Source organism: Crinia signifera, chromosome 5 (genome assembly GCF_055691185.1).
Source record: "Crinia signifera chromosome 5, ASM5569118v1, whole genome shotgun sequence".
Taxonomy (NCBI): Eukaryota; Metazoa; Chordata; class Amphibia; order Anura; family Myobatrachidae; genus Crinia; species Crinia signifera.
In genome coordinates this window covers 70,445,264-70,462,576 of record NC_139221.1, presented here as the reverse complement: position 1 = coordinate 70,462,576, position 17,313 = coordinate 70,445,264, and the positions used below count along the sequence as shown (strand labels likewise).

At 44.0% G+C, this 17,313-nt stretch overlaps 1 protein-coding gene across 8 annotated transcripts in view; it reads left to right on the top strand.

Moving 5' to 3' along the window:
* Nucleotides 1-17,313, top strand: part of SPIDR (scaffold protein involved in DNA repair) — a 419,457-nt gene that overhangs the window by 397,091 nt on the left and 5,053 nt on the right. For all 8 annotated transcript variants that reach the window (XM_083187433.1, XM_083187431.1, XM_083187430.1 and 5 more), the window contains 4 exons: nt 478-673; nt 1,102-1,248; nt 5,141-5,234; nt 12,763-12,877. In XM_083187433.1, the coding sequence (XP_083043559.1) occupies nt 478-673; nt 1,102-1,248; nt 5,141-5,234; nt 12,763-12,877 (552 nt within the window). The remainder of the gene's footprint in view (nt 1-477; nt 674-1,101; nt 1,249-5,140; nt 5,235-12,762; nt 12,878-17,313) is intronic.

The following is a 17,313-nucleotide window of genomic DNA, read 5'->3' as shown; positions in this document are numbered from 1 at the left end:
ATGCATTATATTTAGACTTAAAATAAAAATAGAATTGACAGTGGGTCAGGGCGTAAGTGGTACGGCGTACCTGCAACATCTTTTTTACAGGTACTCCGTACCACGCCGTACCCCCTTACTTGCAACACTGACTGAACCACACTTTTGATCTATATGTACTATTAAGTTCTATCTGTATGTTCACTGTGTTGCTATGGTCCTAACTGTGTGGAGTTTGTATATTCTCCCCGTACTCCGGTTTCCTCCCACAATCCAAATATATATTGGTAGGAGAATTATCTCCCAACAAAATTAAACCTAGAATGTCTGTGTGTGCGTGTACATGTGATAGGGAATATAGATTGTAAGCTCCACTGGGGCAGGGACTGATGTGAATGTTCAACTATTCTCTGTACAGCGCTGTGGAATCTGTGTGCGCTATATCAGAAACTGGTAATAAATAACCCCAGCATGTTGTATGTTTTCTTGAAATTGTAGATACCAAGTAAGCAGAAAGAGTTCTCGTTATACGTGACTGACACTACTCTGCAGAACCCATTGGCGCCATCAGGATTTCCTCGTGTCACATCAGTGTGTGTGTTGCCCTCTTGTGTCCTTGACCACAGAGTGGCAGAAGCCCTTTCAGAGCGGTCACCTTGCGCTATCTTTTTCAAAGATGCTGTCATTGAAAATGGTAAGTTACACAACTGGAGCCATTTAACCGTAGCCATCATTAATAACAGTGTGCGTAATCATAGGTCATTTTAGAGTTAAAAGTGGAATTCATAAAATTGGTGATAAAAATTTACTTGAATAAAAATGTTTTTACAATAACATACTGTTTATTATTTAATAATAATAAAGACCTATTACCACAGATATATGTGATCTACTTAGACATCGGAATGTTACAGTCCTACTGATCAGTAAATCCTGTTGTCCTATTTGATTGACCTTGGATTGTGGTACATGCTTGTAATACTATGTAACTGTGCATATGGCTATATCTGCAGAGACATTGCTTATAGGCCTACCTAGTACCGTTCATGGGTTAATCACAGATGATGTCTTTTTGGATGATTGTAATGTACGCAGCACAATTTGAAATGTTTTTATTGGCAGGCAGGATAATTTGTGTTGAACGCACAGTTCTCTCATTACAAAAGCCCCTTTTATCCTGTGCTTCTGGCATTAACGAGCTGACTGGTCCTGTCAGACTGGATGAACTGGATTCTGCAACTGGGGTGAACTCACTGTGCACCGTGAAAGGTTGGTAGAGCAAGACAAATGACAGCCACATGTCACTAAACACTTTCTTCCATCTTAATATAAGCCAGATAAGAACTGTATAACCTTAATGGTGCAGCCAGCTACTGCATTGTGCTACAGTGCTGCAGTCTAAATTATGTCTGCTGCCTCATAAGGATGGTTATACCCAAAAACGAGTTGGTGGTTCTATCCTCTTTGACCCTTCCTAATAGGTACCACCCATTTGTATTCTTTTTTGTGTTACTCCTTCACTTGGTGTACTCTGAAGTTCAGGGTTACTTGTATTGGGAATCTGAGCAGTATGCCTAGAAACATGCTAAGTAAATAAAGAGATGTTCTGTGTCTTTGTCCATTTCAGTTACAGTATAGATGATAGACCATGGGTAGGTCCACAGTCACTAGGTCAACCACTAATGGTCGACAGTGACTAGTTCGACAACGAAAAAGGGTCGACATACTCGGTCTTAAGGATGCCACACAGTGCATGTCTTGCAGGTCTCCTCACAGAATCACAAGTGAAATAATTATCTTCACCTGTGGGTCTTTTAAAATGTGTCAGAGTAATGAATGCACTTGCCGGGTGACCTGGAAAACATGAAGGGGTCCTGAGGACCGAGTTTGAGAACCCCTGCCTTAGGTCGACACTGTCAAAAGGTCAACACAAGCATTAGGTCGACATTGGGAAGTTTAACTGTAAAAAGGTCGACATTGGGGTTTTCATGGGATTTTGACACGAATGTCAAAGTCGACATGGGCACCGTATCGGTGCACCGCATCCCCTCACATGGCTCGATGTGCTTGCCATGCTTTGGACACGATGCCTAGCTATGTTACGCTCAGCACACTATTCTATGTTCCCTCCATGCCCTAGTGGATGGTAGAGCATGAAATACTGGCTGTTGGCACATGTCGGCTCAAAAAAAAAAGTTGAAAACCCACGTCGACCCTTTGACTGTCCATCTTCCCAAGGTTGACCTTATGACCCTGTCAACCTAAAGCCACGTTGACCTATTTAAGTGTGTAGACCTTTAGTGGTGGACCTAATGCATGTCTACCTTTTCTATGTCGACCTTGTGACCGCATACCCACTAGGGACCAGCACTGTGATAAAGAATCTGTAGCTGAGCTTGGGATGAAAAGCCAGATTGCGACTTGCATAGTCCTCTTTTTGGTGTTCTTGGCTGTCGTCTTGTAGCTTGCTTAGTTTTGTCTTCATTTATGCAAAAACACAACCATGTTGGGTGATCATAACCTACGTTGGCATTGTGTGTGGGGCAAATAACAGGTTGATTGTGGAAAGTAACCATCCTCAGATTTTCTTATAGCAGTATGTGATCGGATGATGGAACACAAAAAAAACAGATGAAGATTTCCCTGGTTCTGCTATCTGGTTCCCTGGTTCAACTACAGATGCATACCTCCCAACTTTTTTTATTTTCTGCTGTGCCAAAAGGTTGTGGATGATCTTAAAGGGGATGGAGCTATGTGTGGAGTGGGCATGGTCTCTGGTGAAGATACATGGTCTAGCATCGAAGCTCATTTATTATCTGGGCGTGCCCAGCGCTCTCCGAGCATGTGCAAGGAATCTATTTGGTAATCACCAGCTTCCCTGGAGAGTAGTGCAGTGGTGATCACTAGCTCCTCCAACCGAACCCCCAACCACCGGGACACTGCGACCTGTGGGTGGGATGGCGGGACAGTGTTCAATTCGACGGACTGTCCTGCAGTAATCGGGATAGATGGGCTGTATGCAAATGTTCCTTGTACATCTAGCCTCAATATGCCATGCAGTGCAAGATGACTGGCGTGAGACGCTAGATACTATGCAATTACCACTGGGCTTCTTTTTTTTTTTGCTGACAATGTAACCAAAATGCATTTTTCATCCCCAGAAAATGCTAGATGCTAGAAGACTCTTATGTCAGCCTGTGTGCCGAGGGGCTGTTTGGCATGACTGCAGCAAATATGTATGAGGGCATACTTTATACAATGAGATGATTACAGAAACAGCAACAGTTTCTTAGCATGTTGGCGTCCGTGTTTTAATGTTCTCCAATCATGAACGGTTAGATTAATTAGACCAGAGCCGAGAGCGTGGTGTCAATTTGTAGGGCTAATTACAGCACTTAACAATCACAAATCCATAAACTTGCTAACAAGAAAATCTTTTCCACTACTTCATATGGGGAGAACCATAGAAATAGTTAACTCAAGTTTAAATAGTGGCTTATTTTATGATTCATGACTTACCGGGTCTGGCACGTATTCACTGACTCATAATATAGCTTGTCTGGCAACTTGCTTTCAAAATATATAAATATATATATATATATATATATATATATATATATATGCCATAATCCGACATGCAGATGAGTTCTATTTACATTGGGTGTTGCTATGGGCAACCAATCAGAACCTATTTATTTAGCACCTTCTAAAAGATAACAGAAAGAATCTTAGGGATGTAGTTCCATAGCAAGCTATAGACTTAACCATCTCTACCGATGAAAGTAATGTAGACTGGGGATGTACACTGCATTCTTGTTGTCTTCTTGCAATATAAAATAAAGGGTCATTTGTGAAGTGTAACATACAGATAGATCCACGCTTATCTGGTGAGCCGGTGCGCCCGAGGCAGGGATGCGTGAGCGTCTCACACATTTGTTCGTCCGTTGCCACAAATGGGGAGCACAAGCGTCTCACACACACTCATGCCATGGAGCGCTGGCTGGCGCGCCAGGAGTTGTGGCAGGTTGTGACCTGAGCACCTGGTTGGCCATAAATCATAAGTATTAAAATTGCATTCCTATTTTACACATTAATGACATTTTTTACTTTTATACATTTAGAGAGAGACACAGGGGGTATAGCGTATGGGTTCTACATGCCTACATGGCATTGGCCTCACCTCCTCCACTTCTCATAATAGGCCCTTGAACATTTACAGCTCTAGGCCCATTAGGCCCTTAACCTGTCCCTGACCTGTTCTCTGGAAAACAAAACCACATATTTTTCATTTAAACTTGTCTTCTGAAGTGCTGCAATGTGTTAATTTAAACATGAGAGTAAGAGGATATTAACCCTTTGAGTGCCAACGTTGCTGTGAGCGATGGTAAAAATATCTGCTAAAAATGCCAGGGCCGAAGTTGAGAGGACTTGCAATCGCTGATTTATGATTCTACATTCCCACCCAGTGCACACTGTGAGCAAGTGTACCCACTCAGTGCACACTGCGAGTAAGTGTACCCACCCGGTGCACACTGCGAGCAAGAGTTCCGTTTATGCCCCCAATAGCTGTTATAGAAGTTTTATACGTATTTACAAAAAGATGGGTGTTCTTGTGAATTTTATGACTCTTTATATTCCCTCCAGCTTGTAAAAGGCTTTTTATTTATGTACATTTGTTTATATTTATTAAGTGAAGTTTTTTTTTTTTTAAAGAACATAGTTTAATTTTGTACATTCTTCTTATATAATTATTACTTTGAAGCAATAGTTACATAACTTACATTTATTTGGTTATTTCAACCCTCAATGATCAACATTAGTTTAAAATAACCTTTTCACCAACAGTTGGGAACAATTACTGCATTCACTTTTTAGTTAATTGTTACAGCCATTATGCTGTGTTTAATTGAATTGTATGTACAGTATTACATTATTTGTTCTCTATAAATACAGATGACTGTATCACTGAAATGGCATCACTTACCTTTCTTGTCCTGGTGTCGGCAGATGCTGCCACAGAAAGAAATGAGATGCCTTCATTTTCTGTCTGTGTGGTTTTGGGATTTTTGCTGTAGTTTATGTTGCAGTATGCATTCTTATATTGAAATCCATCTATTAGTTCCTCTGACAACCAGTTGATATGTTGTATTTGCTTCTCCAGGGACTATCATTGGAGTGAATGAGAGAGAATCTTATTCTTGGCCAGTGTGTAACCTATGTGGGAGCAGTAAGCTACAACCATTGGAATCAGACAGGTAAGACTACACTAATGGGTATAGCAAATCATTCTTCTAGTACAGTGGTCGCCAACCCGTCGCTCGCGAGCTACCAGTAGCTCGCCTGAGCAAAACGGGTGGCTCGACCACTGTTGCCCGCCTGCACCTCCCGTCTGGCCGGCCATGTGTCTGGCACCTGCTCCCGCTTGTCTGTGGCTTGAGACGGGCGGGAGGGCAGGGTCACCATTTCACAAACTGGGACTCATCAGCAACTGGTGCGCAGAGGGTCCCTGCAGTGTATGTGATATCAGCGGCGGGGTCCCTGCGGCGGATGGGAACTACTAGTTCCCATCCGCCGCAGGGACCCTGCTACTCGCTTCACATATGCCACAGGGACTTCCTGCCTGCTGGCTGCTGCTGAGTCCCAGCTTCTGAAACGGTCACCCTGCCCTCCCGCCAGCCTCACAGTATTTCTGCAGCCAGTGGCCTCCTTGCTCCCATTGGTGAGTTGTGGGAGCGGCAGCGCAGTTCGGGCAGGGACATTCTCTTAGCGCACAGTCACGCGGGGCACGGCAGTCAGGCACCGCCGCACTCACCAGTGAACTTGGCTGCGCTGTCCCCTGTCATAGCCGCAGCGTGTTCTCATTAGCAATAACTCCTCAGGCTTCAGCCACATTCTGGCTGCCAGTGCCCACTGTCACAGCCGCAGCATGTCCGCCCACTACTAGGATCAGCAGTGGGATTAGTACAGCACAGATATTGGATCCTGCAACCCAACGTGGGTCACTAGTGTGCAGTGCCTGAACTCTGGCTGCACTGCACTTCAGGACAAACATCCCCCCATCTGTGCTGCCCCCTCTTATTCCTGGCTGCTGCCTGGACCTCACAAAACACTCTGTACCCACATACAACAGTGCTGCTTGGAAAAAATAGTTCCTGCTGCCATAAGCACAGTGCCTACCACAGCTGCCTGGCAACCTTTCACCCACTCCTGCCACCACATGCATGTTGAGAGGAGCAAGTAGACAGCCCTGGTACACAAAGCACTCTCATTACAGTGGTGTGGTTACCATTTCCCGGGAACAGCCCTATTGCCTGGCATGCACAGGGGGGTCAAATGGGTAACTACTGTACCTAGAGCAAATGGGGTGGATAGTTACAGGAGCATGGAGGGTAATATAAGAGGGGTGGGGGCTTGGACCATTGGGGTGATGGAGGTAACAGTGATAAAAAATATGAGTGTTTTCTGCCATAGCAGGTGCTGAGGTTGTGGGAGCAAGCATTAATAATGGAAGTCTGGGGGGGGGGGGAATAATACAGCTTGCATGCTACTTACAGTATGTGGATATGTACTGGGCATTATGGTGTGTGGCATGTGGTGTGTAATGGGCATTACGGTGTGCGGCATTGGTCAAATTTTAGTAGCTCTCCAGGAGTTTTTTTTTTGTCTTTTTTTGTCGCGAGTAGCTCTCGCTTAATTAAGGTTGGAGACCACTGTTCTAGTATAATTATTCATACACCTTAATCAGACATGTCCACTCTCCCAAAACGTCCAGGAATCTCACTATTTAAAAGTTCCACATATTCCTTCTGCATTCCATTCACTTCCTAGTGACAGTGATCAGAAGGAGGTGTAATGGCACAGTTCTGGACCCACTCCCTCTTCATAAAACAGCAATTGATGGCTTTATGAAATGAAGTGACGGAGTCCAATAATGAGAAGTTATCATTGTCATCCCCACTGTGGACAGCTACATATCCCCTTCCAGGAGCTGAGAGGAATAGATTTCATACTTGGCACTTATGTATATTTACTAAGCTGTGATCACCTCTTTATTGCTGAAAAACAGATCTCTCATACTTTCCCATCAGTATCACAGACTTATAACATATATTCATCTGAGTGCGTACTGACGGTTGGAGAGGAGGTCGCTGTTTCTCCTCACTGAACCAGGCCCGTGTTATTTGTAAACACCCCCCCCCCCCCCCATATCTGTGCCCTGGCAAATTGTGCACATGAATCATACATGCTATTGCACTTATTTGTTTAAATGATCTTACATCGAGTAATTATAAGAAAAAACACAAAAATAATCATCCAGTAGAACATTGTCTTCATGGCTCCTGTGCATGCGTTAGGGTGCCCACACCCTAGCAAGGTGCGTAAAATATAAGATGTGTCTAAAGGTTTCCCTTGAACCTTGACACTCCAGCTGTTGTTTAACTACACATACCAGCATGCCCTGCATCAATTTTAGCATGGCCAAATAGTAAAACTGTAGCAGGGCATGCTGGGATGTGTAGTTCAACAACAGCTGGAGTGTCCATGTTAGCGATCACTGTCATATGCGGAGCTGCCCCTTTACGCCCCGTGGAGCGTTGGCCGTGTGACAGCCAGGACAAGCAAATCATCGCATTGTGCTGAGTGCTGGGAACCTTTTCTGAGGGGCCCGATTACTGCAGATGGGGATCCTTTTGTGAATTGCAGCAATACTGTTGTGTAAAACATTATCTAAGAGAGAATATCGCATGGCTGGTGAACCTGTTGATGCCGGTGATTTCAGTGAATTATAATCACAACTGCGCTAAATTGGCCACTTACCCTGCACTGGGTTTTATGCGCAGGTGTGATATCACTTGTTGACAGTGGGTGTGGATCATTAGGTCGACTGTGTCCAGTTCAACAGTCAAAAGGTCGACCACTATTGGTAGACAGGCAGAAGGCCGACACATGAAAAAAGGGTACTTATGTAGTATCTGGGCTGCCGATTTTTTGATTGTATGCCTTAAGTTAAGGCATACAATCAGATGCGATGCGATGCGATGCGATGCGATGACCCGATTTTTCCATAGGATTCAATGTTAAAATGGACTGAGTCCATTTTAACATGGAATTCAATGGGAAAAAGGGGTCCTTTTCATACCCCTACTATCCAAGTGGGCATGGAGTTGGATATAAACCTGTGGCGAGCGTAGCGAGCCACCGAGCCCGAAGCGTGGCGAGCGAAGCGAGCCCCGCGAGGGGACGGTATTCTGTGTCCCCTCGCGGGGCTCGCTACGCTCGCCACGCTTCGGGCTCGGTGGCTCGCTACGCTCGCCACAGGTTTATATCCAACTCCATGCCCACTTGGATAGTAGGGGTATGAAAAGGACCCCTTTTCCCATTGAATTCTATGTTAAAATGGACAGAGTCCATTTTAACATTGAATCCTATGGAAAAATCGGGTCCATCGCATCGCATCGCATGCGATATGGTCGGGTGCGATGCGATGCGATGGACCCGATTTCAAAATCGGCAGCCCAGTTACTACATAAGTACCGAAAAAAGTTTGACATGTCCGCATACTGTAGGTCAAACATAGACATTGTATTAGTGTACTGATGTGCTCCTCATGCTTCCAGCTAGGCTCAGAACACTACTATAGTCTCCTTCTATGGCCACTGGGATAATAAAGTCTGAACAAGTCGGTTTAAAAAAATGAATCAAGAAAAACACGTCAACCTTTCTCCATGTCCACCTTTTAATGTGTCGACCTAATGTCAACTTTTTTTATGCGTAAACCTGCGTGTCGACCAATAGTGGTAGATCTTTTGACTGTCAACCTAATAATCTTATACCTTGATTTATAATGTTGAAACCCACCCTTTAGCTTAACCCCTACCTTCCCCCTAGTGCCTAAGCTTAACCCTCTCCTTGCAGTGCCTAACCCTAACGCTCTATAACCTCAGAATGTTGACATTTTTACATTGTCAAACTGTCAAACTGGTGCCTCTCGATAGTTTGAATCAAGTCGGCGTTCTGATGTCAAAATTGTGGATTTAACAGTATGGTTAATGACAACCATTTGACCGGGTACCGAATTTTCATAGAGCTTAAAATAGGGATAGATGATAATGAAAATGCTATACACCTAGACTGCAGAAAGAGAATATAACATGACTTTTATGAATCACAGCGCCATAGAGTATCAGAATTTTTTTTGCGACACAGATTGAGGACCCCTCAACCAGATATTGGTTATCCAAATTATTCCGAAAATCATAGTTTACGAAATGTACTTTTTTGGGGGGTGCAAAAAGCACTACTGGGGACATATGTAACTGTCACTACTGGAGACATGATATGTAACTGGCACTAAATATGTGCAAGACAATGATTGCTTGGCACTCAAATTCAGGGTGAGATTTAATAGGATGAGATATTCAGAAAGTGAGAGATTTGGGAAGAAATCTCCAGTTTATTTAAAGCGGCAATCATTTACACTGCAAAACCAGTTTGATTTTGAAGTGTAAATGATTGCCGCTTTAAAAAAAACCTGGAGATTTCTTCCCAAATCTCTCACTTTCTGAATATCTCATCCTATTAAATCTCACCCTCAGTGTCTGAGATTGAACGCAAACTTTGTTTCATGTTTTGAAACCTGCATCATGCACAAATAAAATATATTTGTGTGTATTTCATGTGTTTGATGTACTTATACAACATAAATGCATTTTGTATTCACACATGGGTCCCATCCTCAAGATACCTCATTGAAATATAAAACAATTCCAAAATACGGAATAATCAATTATCGAAAATGCTTCTGGTCCCTGAGCATTTTGGAAAAGGGATTTTCTTCCGTTGCTTCTGTTTGTCCACATATGTTATGATTGTCAGCCTCCAGTACTGGGTTTGCCTATTATATTTGACCATAATTCATATTAATTGGTTCCGGACCACCAACACAGGGCACCTCTGCAAGTGTACTAAGATTTGTCAGGGTGCCTAGGTACACAGTTTGGGAACCACTGGTTTCATTGCATTATGTTAGTAATAAGAGAATGCTTTCAGTGGTTCTTTTGCAACAGCAAACTGTGGTAATTGGGCAACAAGCAGCTTCCCACGTGCTACCACCAGCAATAGCAGTTCTCTGACCCTATCTCCAGCAAATACGCCCATAGTGATAATACTGTAGGCCCATAAAAAGATTCTTATTATTCCCCAGATTACATAAAAACACAAGCTTGCAACTATATTTAATGGTTATAAAATGCCTGTTCCATAGAGTGGATGGGTTATCCTGTTATTTGAACCTGAAAAAAAGATGCTTAACATATTTTTACAAAATACAGATTTACTACTGACTTGGGGGTATATTTATCACAATCCACATCTCAGATGCAGGTAGGCTGTGGTGAAATCACCCAAACCCGCAATGGGATAATTGAATGAATTGACGCTATGAAGCAGTTATTGCATGCAGGGTTTGCAGAAAGGCTCAGTCACTGTGTATACACTTTGTATATATATATATATATATATATATATATATATATATATATATATATATATATATATATATATATATATATATATATATATATATATATATATATATATAGTATTTTTTAGGGGAAATGCTGTGAGTGTCACTGCACATGCGCTGACGACGAGACCACTGCTGGGTGACCTCCCTTGCACTTAACAAGCAATACAACCTTATTCTGACAGCGCTTCAGTATTTTTGTGTTTTCTTTTTTGTAAGTAAATTCAGACAGATTGCATTTCCCATTAAAAGTATAGGAAATGCAATCTGATTACTAAAATAAAAGGCGATATTAAAGGGCTTTGATGAGAATTTTACGAATTCTCCTCCAATTGCCCTTTAGCACATGTAGGTGATACTGACATAATGTAAAAAGGGTCTGGAAACATTTTTTTTCCACGTTATTAAAGAGAAATAAAGTTGACAAATATGTCAGTTGGAATGATAAAAATAATCACTGACAATTATTGGATAAAACAAGATGACATTTACTTTGTGCAGGGATTTAGACGTTCCACTCCATAGTATCAGAACTCCTATTCATTGGCATAAGTGTATAGTACAGACATTAAGCATTGTTTTGAACTGAGTTTCCGTCTGCTTTTCCTAGACAAATGGGGACTCTTGTTCATTGCATCTGGTGCCACTGGCTCTACAGGAATGTCTCCAGTGGAAGATCAAAGTCTGGTCATGTGTTGAGGAAGAAGTCAGGACACATTGATGCTGTCCTGGAGGTTCCCCGGGGTGTCAGTGGCACCAGAACCGCAGAGCTACATGTCTTGTACCTTGTTTAATGAGAACCTGAAATTTGTTGTTTGCACATTTAATTTACACTTTCTAGATTGCTTTCCCCATAAGCAGCCACGCTGATCATATCTAGCCATTAGTAGATAGCCATAAAGCTTTCATTTAAATCCGGCTGAATTTACTTTTACTAAACAAGTGAATTGATGATGAAGCGTAAAGACCCATACACTGAGCAATGTAGCTGCAATTTGGGCTCTTTTCCTGTGATTGATTGCTGCAATCACAGGTTAAGAGCCCAAATTGCAGGTGACTGACAGCAGGTTAGATGCAATGCGGGGTCCCTTGTGCTTCGCCCGAACAATTCAAGTCACCCCTGCTGTAGAAGCCATCTCCTGGATTGCTTCTGAGCCAGGCAGGCCCTGCTGGGATAGCATGCGATATATCTCAAGCAATCCTTCCACCCGGGCGGCTCAAGGAGCATTGCATGTGACTTCTCTAAGAGGAGAAGGCGCCACAATGTATTGGGGCATTAAAACTGGTCGATATACAGTACAGATGGAGCAGCTCTCATTCAGCTGGCGATAGAATCACCAGCCCCCACTATGCGATGGAAGGGGGTGCATGCGCACGAGACACTTGCACGCTTCGTTCCGACTGAAATCTCCGCCGCTCCCAGCTGGTCCCTGGGGCCTCCCTGTACCCCCCTCTTAACCCTGCCCATCTCCCTGAAGCGGAGATGGGCAGGAATTCTGCCGCCGAGTGACGGGGTGAGAGATGCTCGCGCGTCCCCGTCAGATGGAGGGCGAGCATCTCACGATTCCCAGCGCTGTATGAGAGGTGCTCCATCTGTATCGATATATAAACTGGCTGGTATATTGACCATTCAAATGGATGGCAAATATATTGTCGGCATGTCGGTGGGTGTATAACCCATATGTGTCTGTGAGCGACATGATTCACAGACATATTGGTCGGCCCTGCAGCACAGTGATGGCTGATATATTGAAGCATAATGCTTTATGTACTGGCGGTCTGCACTGGTGACTGGCATCACGTAAATTGTGACTTCAGGCACAGCACATCAGGCAGATGATTGGTAAGTGTGTATGCCCTTACCAATCGTCAGATGGCATCAGCCCTCCTCACTATATGAATACAGCAGTGGTGGTGCTGAGTTTGAGTAATACTGTATGCTTGCTGTATCTGCATGAATACCGGCGTCTAGTACCGTATGCATGAAGAATTTGGCAAAAGTACACCTCTTATGTAAGGATCGTATTGTATTTCGGCTTGGTGCATATTCTGACTTCGGGCAAAGCTCCGAAAATGACATTTTCAGGGGTTGGCCCGCATTTCTTATTTTCATGTATCTCACCCCTAGTGTTAAGCATTAATCTACAGTAAAGTCCTTATTTTGTAAATACGACACAACTTTCCTTGTACTGTATATATGATATCAATTCCTGGTTCAATCAGAGTTTACATTCTCGGTTTCATTTGGTCTCCTGCAGCCATTTATTTTTCTGCCGCCAGTGTGCTCTGGATGTGAGTTCTCCGGTCATAAGAATGCGGCTGGAAGTTTTTCTGCGGTGTGAATTAAGGCCAGAATGTAAAGTGAGATTACAGGTAATGCACAAAGACAGGAAGAAGTGGTCAGTACACCATGATTTATTTATTATAGGAAAGGTGCCAACTTCAAGTACTAGAACCACATTAAACACAACTTTAAATATGTTTTGCAAATTGTGCAGTATCATTATGCAATGTAAATATTGTAGCTTGACGTCTGGGATAAAGGTGACGTGCAATTTTTTTCCTTTTTGGTCAAAGATGCTCAACATTCCAAACCTTACAAATTTCTGGTGTGCCACCACCATTATAAAATACAGTATACAAACACTAGAGGCATACACTTCCACTTTCATGATTAGGATGTTGTGCTTAATTCAGACCTGATTTGAGGACAAATTTGTTCTCTAAATAGGCAAAGCCATGATGCACTGCAGGTGGGGCAGATGTAACATGTGCAGGGGTGTGGTATAGGGGTCCGACAGTCGGGATCCTGACAGTCATTATCCCGACTGGCCGGACCCAGACAGCATGGCGAGCGCAACAATGCCCCTTGCGGGCTCGTTGGGAACATAGCCGACGTCCGTCGGGAACCCGGCTGTCTGTGTTTTGACAGTCGGGATACTGACGCAGGGTGATGTCGGGACCCCGTCCGGCACCCCATGTGCAGAGAGAGTTAGGTTTGGGTGAGATGTGCTCAAAACAGAAATCCAAATTGCAATGTAAAAATAAAGCAGCCAGTATTTACCCTGCTCAAAAACAAAATAACCATTCCAAATCTAACTCTCTCTGCACATGTTAAATCTGCCTCACCTGCAGTCCACATGGTTCTGCCCATTTTGAGAAAAAAGTTGTCCTGCGGTCAGTTCTGTGCTTTCGCTACCTACAACTATTTCAATATCCTGAAATATTGGGAACCTGTTTGGGAAATAGGAAATTACATGAAACATGGAGTACACAAATATTCCTGCTCTCATCTATCTCCAAAAGTTCATTCAATAGCACTACATTTAACAATTAGCTTTCCCTAACTGCAACGAGCCCTGGTGTACACGTTTCCTACCCCTTAAGATTGTCATTTAGTTAAATAAGTCACATTTACAGTAAGTATGAAATATTAGTTTTACTAATCCTTAAATATGACTCCTCATTCAGCCCCACATAAATAAATTGCTCCCAATGCATCATTCAATAAAGGGAAAGTCCCATCACCCCACCATAACCCCACCATAAATTAACAGGCTCCAGCATTACCTCCCTATTAATTAGAGTTTGTACACTGCTGATTGGCATTCTCAATTGCTTGGATATCTATTTATATCCTTTTCCTGTTTTATACAGTTCAGTTACCTTTTCCCGCAGATCCTTTGACAATTCTTTTGCTTTCCCCATGACTCAGAAACCAGACACGTCAGTGCAGCACTGGATGAAAGATGCAAAGGTCTTTCAGGAGACCAGAAACTCACTGACCTTTTATACACAAACACACTGATACACACAAACACACTGATACAAACAAACAGATCACAGGTGAGGATGGTTACCTTTAGTAGCCATTCAAACCCGTTTGTGTCAACTTGCGTGCATGTTATCAAGCCAAAATATCTAGGGTATATAAACTTTTGATCAGGGTCATTTGGGTAGTTTCTGTTGCTATTATGATTTAATAAGCGTAAACTCAGTTGTTTGACAATAAGGGGGACATTTACCAAAATGGATTCGTAGAAAAAAGGTGTATTCGTAGGGAGAAATACACCTTTTTTTTACGAATTTGTATTTTCGGGATTTACAATCCCAAAAATACAACAATTCGTAGTCCTAAAGATGGAACATTCGTATTTGTATTTACAAATACGAATGTCTACACCATCGATAGAATACGACAGAAATCACCATTCAAAAGAATGGTGGTTTCTGATTTACTAAGCAGCCGTACTGATGATACGGCTGCTTAGTGGTGTAAAACACCCACGCAAATACGACAGGAAAATAGACAATTTTCATGTCGTATTTGCGTTTTAGCCTGCACGGATCAGTCAGATCCGTGCAGGCTTCAGTGTAAAAAAATAGAAAAATTAAATAAATAAAAAAAAAACCGACGTGGGGTCCCCCCCACAGCCGAAACCAGCACCAGGCTGACAGAGGCTGGAGCCGGTAATTAAAAATCAGGGAACCCGACAAATAGGGGTTCCCTGATTTTTAACAACCAGCCCCAGGCTCCTGCTCTGGGGCTGGTTCCCAAAATACGGGGGACAAAATGACTAGGGGTCCCCCGTATTTTAAGAACCAGCCCCAGGCAAAACCAGCCAGCAGGGTAATGCCACAGCCGGGGGGAGACTTTTTATGCAATTCCCCCCGGCCAAAGCATTAACCCTACCGACCAGTCAGCCTGGCCAGGGGCCCTGGGGGAGTGGGGACCCCCCCAATAAAGGGGTCCCCCCCCTCCAGGACTTACCTGACCAGGCTGAAGCCTGGTGCTGTCCTCGATGCCCCTGGGCGGTGGGCATCGAGCTGATAGCGGTGTAAAAAATAGAAAAAACTATTGTTTTTTACTGTGGCACTACAAGTGCCAGCAAGCCTCCCCAGCAAGCTGGGACTTGGATAACCACAAGTCCCAGCCTGCTGGGCATTAAAGGGCCCGCTGGGTCTTGTAGTGCCACAGTAAAAAAAATAGTTAAATAAAACACACTGACACCCATTTTAAATAAAAGTTTAATACACACATTACATACATACTGATACTTACCTTTCTTGATCCCGTAGGTAGCCCTGGTCCTGATGTCCTATGTCGTCCTCCAGGTCCATGTCGGCTGTCTGCGTCGTCCTCCAGGTCCATGTCGACGGTCCGTGTCGTCCTCCAGGTCCATGGCGGTGTCCTGGTCCGAAGAAATCCATGTTGGAGCTGTGGAAGGAAATCCTACTCATCTGGTCCTGCGCTGAAGAAGTCTTCTCTTGATCCGACGTAATCCAGGTAATCTTCACAGCTGTCGGCGCTCCCCGCTGTCTCCGCTGTCTCTGCATCGCGCTGAGGAGAGATGCTGAGATGTTTCATATTCGGCGCCTCTCCTCAGACTGAATTCTATTGGCCGCCTAGCAGGCCAATCAGGAGCCGACTTTCTCGGCTCCTGATTGGCCTGCTAGGCGGCCAATAGAATTCAGTCTGAGGAGAGGCGCCGAATATGAAACATCTCAGCATCTCTCCTCAGCGCGATGCGGAGACAGCGGGGAGCGCCGACCGCTATGAAGATTACCTGGATTATGTCGGATCAAGAGAAGACTTCTTCAGCGCAGGACCAGGTGAGTAGGATTTCCTTCCACAGCTCCAACATGGATTTCTTCGGACCCGGACACCGCCATGGACCTGGAGGACGACACGGACCGTCGACATGGACCTGGAGGATGACGCAGACAGCCGACATGGACCTGGAGGACGACACAGGACATCAGGACCAGGGCTACCTACGGGATCAAGAAAGGTAAGTATCAGTATGTATGTAATGTGTGTATTAAACTTTTATTTAAAATGGGTGTCAGTGTGTTTTATTTAACTATTTTTTTTACTGTGGCACTACAAGACCCAGCGGGCCCTTTAATGCCCAGCAGGCTGGGACTTGTGGTTATCCAAGTCCCAGCTTGCTGGGGAGGCTTGCTGGCACTTGTAATGCCACAGTAAAAAACAATTGTTTTTTCTATTTTTTACAACGCTATCAGCTCGATGCCCACTGCCCAGGGGCATCGAGGACAGCACCAGGCTTCAGCCTGGTCAGGTAAGTCCTGGAGGGGGGGGACCCCTTTATTGGGGGGGTCCCCACTCCCCCAGGGCCCCTGGCCAGGCTGACTGGTCGGTAGGGTTAATGCTTTGGCCGGGGGGACTTGCATAAAAAGTCTCCCCCCGGCTGTGGCATTACCCTGCTGGCTGGTTTTGCCTGGGGCTGGTTCTTAAAATACGGGGGACCCATAGTCATTTTGTCCCCCGTATTTTAGGAACCAGCCCCAGAGCAGGAGCCTGGGGCTTCTTGTTAAAAATCGGGGAACCCCTATTTGTCGGGTTCCCTGATTTTTAATTACCGGCTCCAGCCTCTGTCAGCCTGGTGCTGGTTTCGGCTGTGGGGGGGACCCCACGCCGGTTTTTTATTTATTTATTTATTTAATTTTTTTTTTTTACACCTTGCAGCCTGCACGGATCTGACTGATCCGTGCAGACTGCCTACAAATAATTCGTATTAGCAGCCGTATATACGGCTGCTAATACGAATTCCTACGACATCGGAGGGTTACAAAGCAGTCGTATATGACTGCTTTGTAACTGATCCTCCGGAACACGACTTTGCATACGACTTAAACAGTCGTATGCAGTCGTAGGGAAAATACCAATACGAAAAACTAGGTTTTTCATATTGGTAAATTTCCCCCTAAATGGCTTCACCCAACCACTAACCATGATGGAAAGAAAAGTTTGTGAGTTATCATCCATATTCTCTGACAAATGGCCA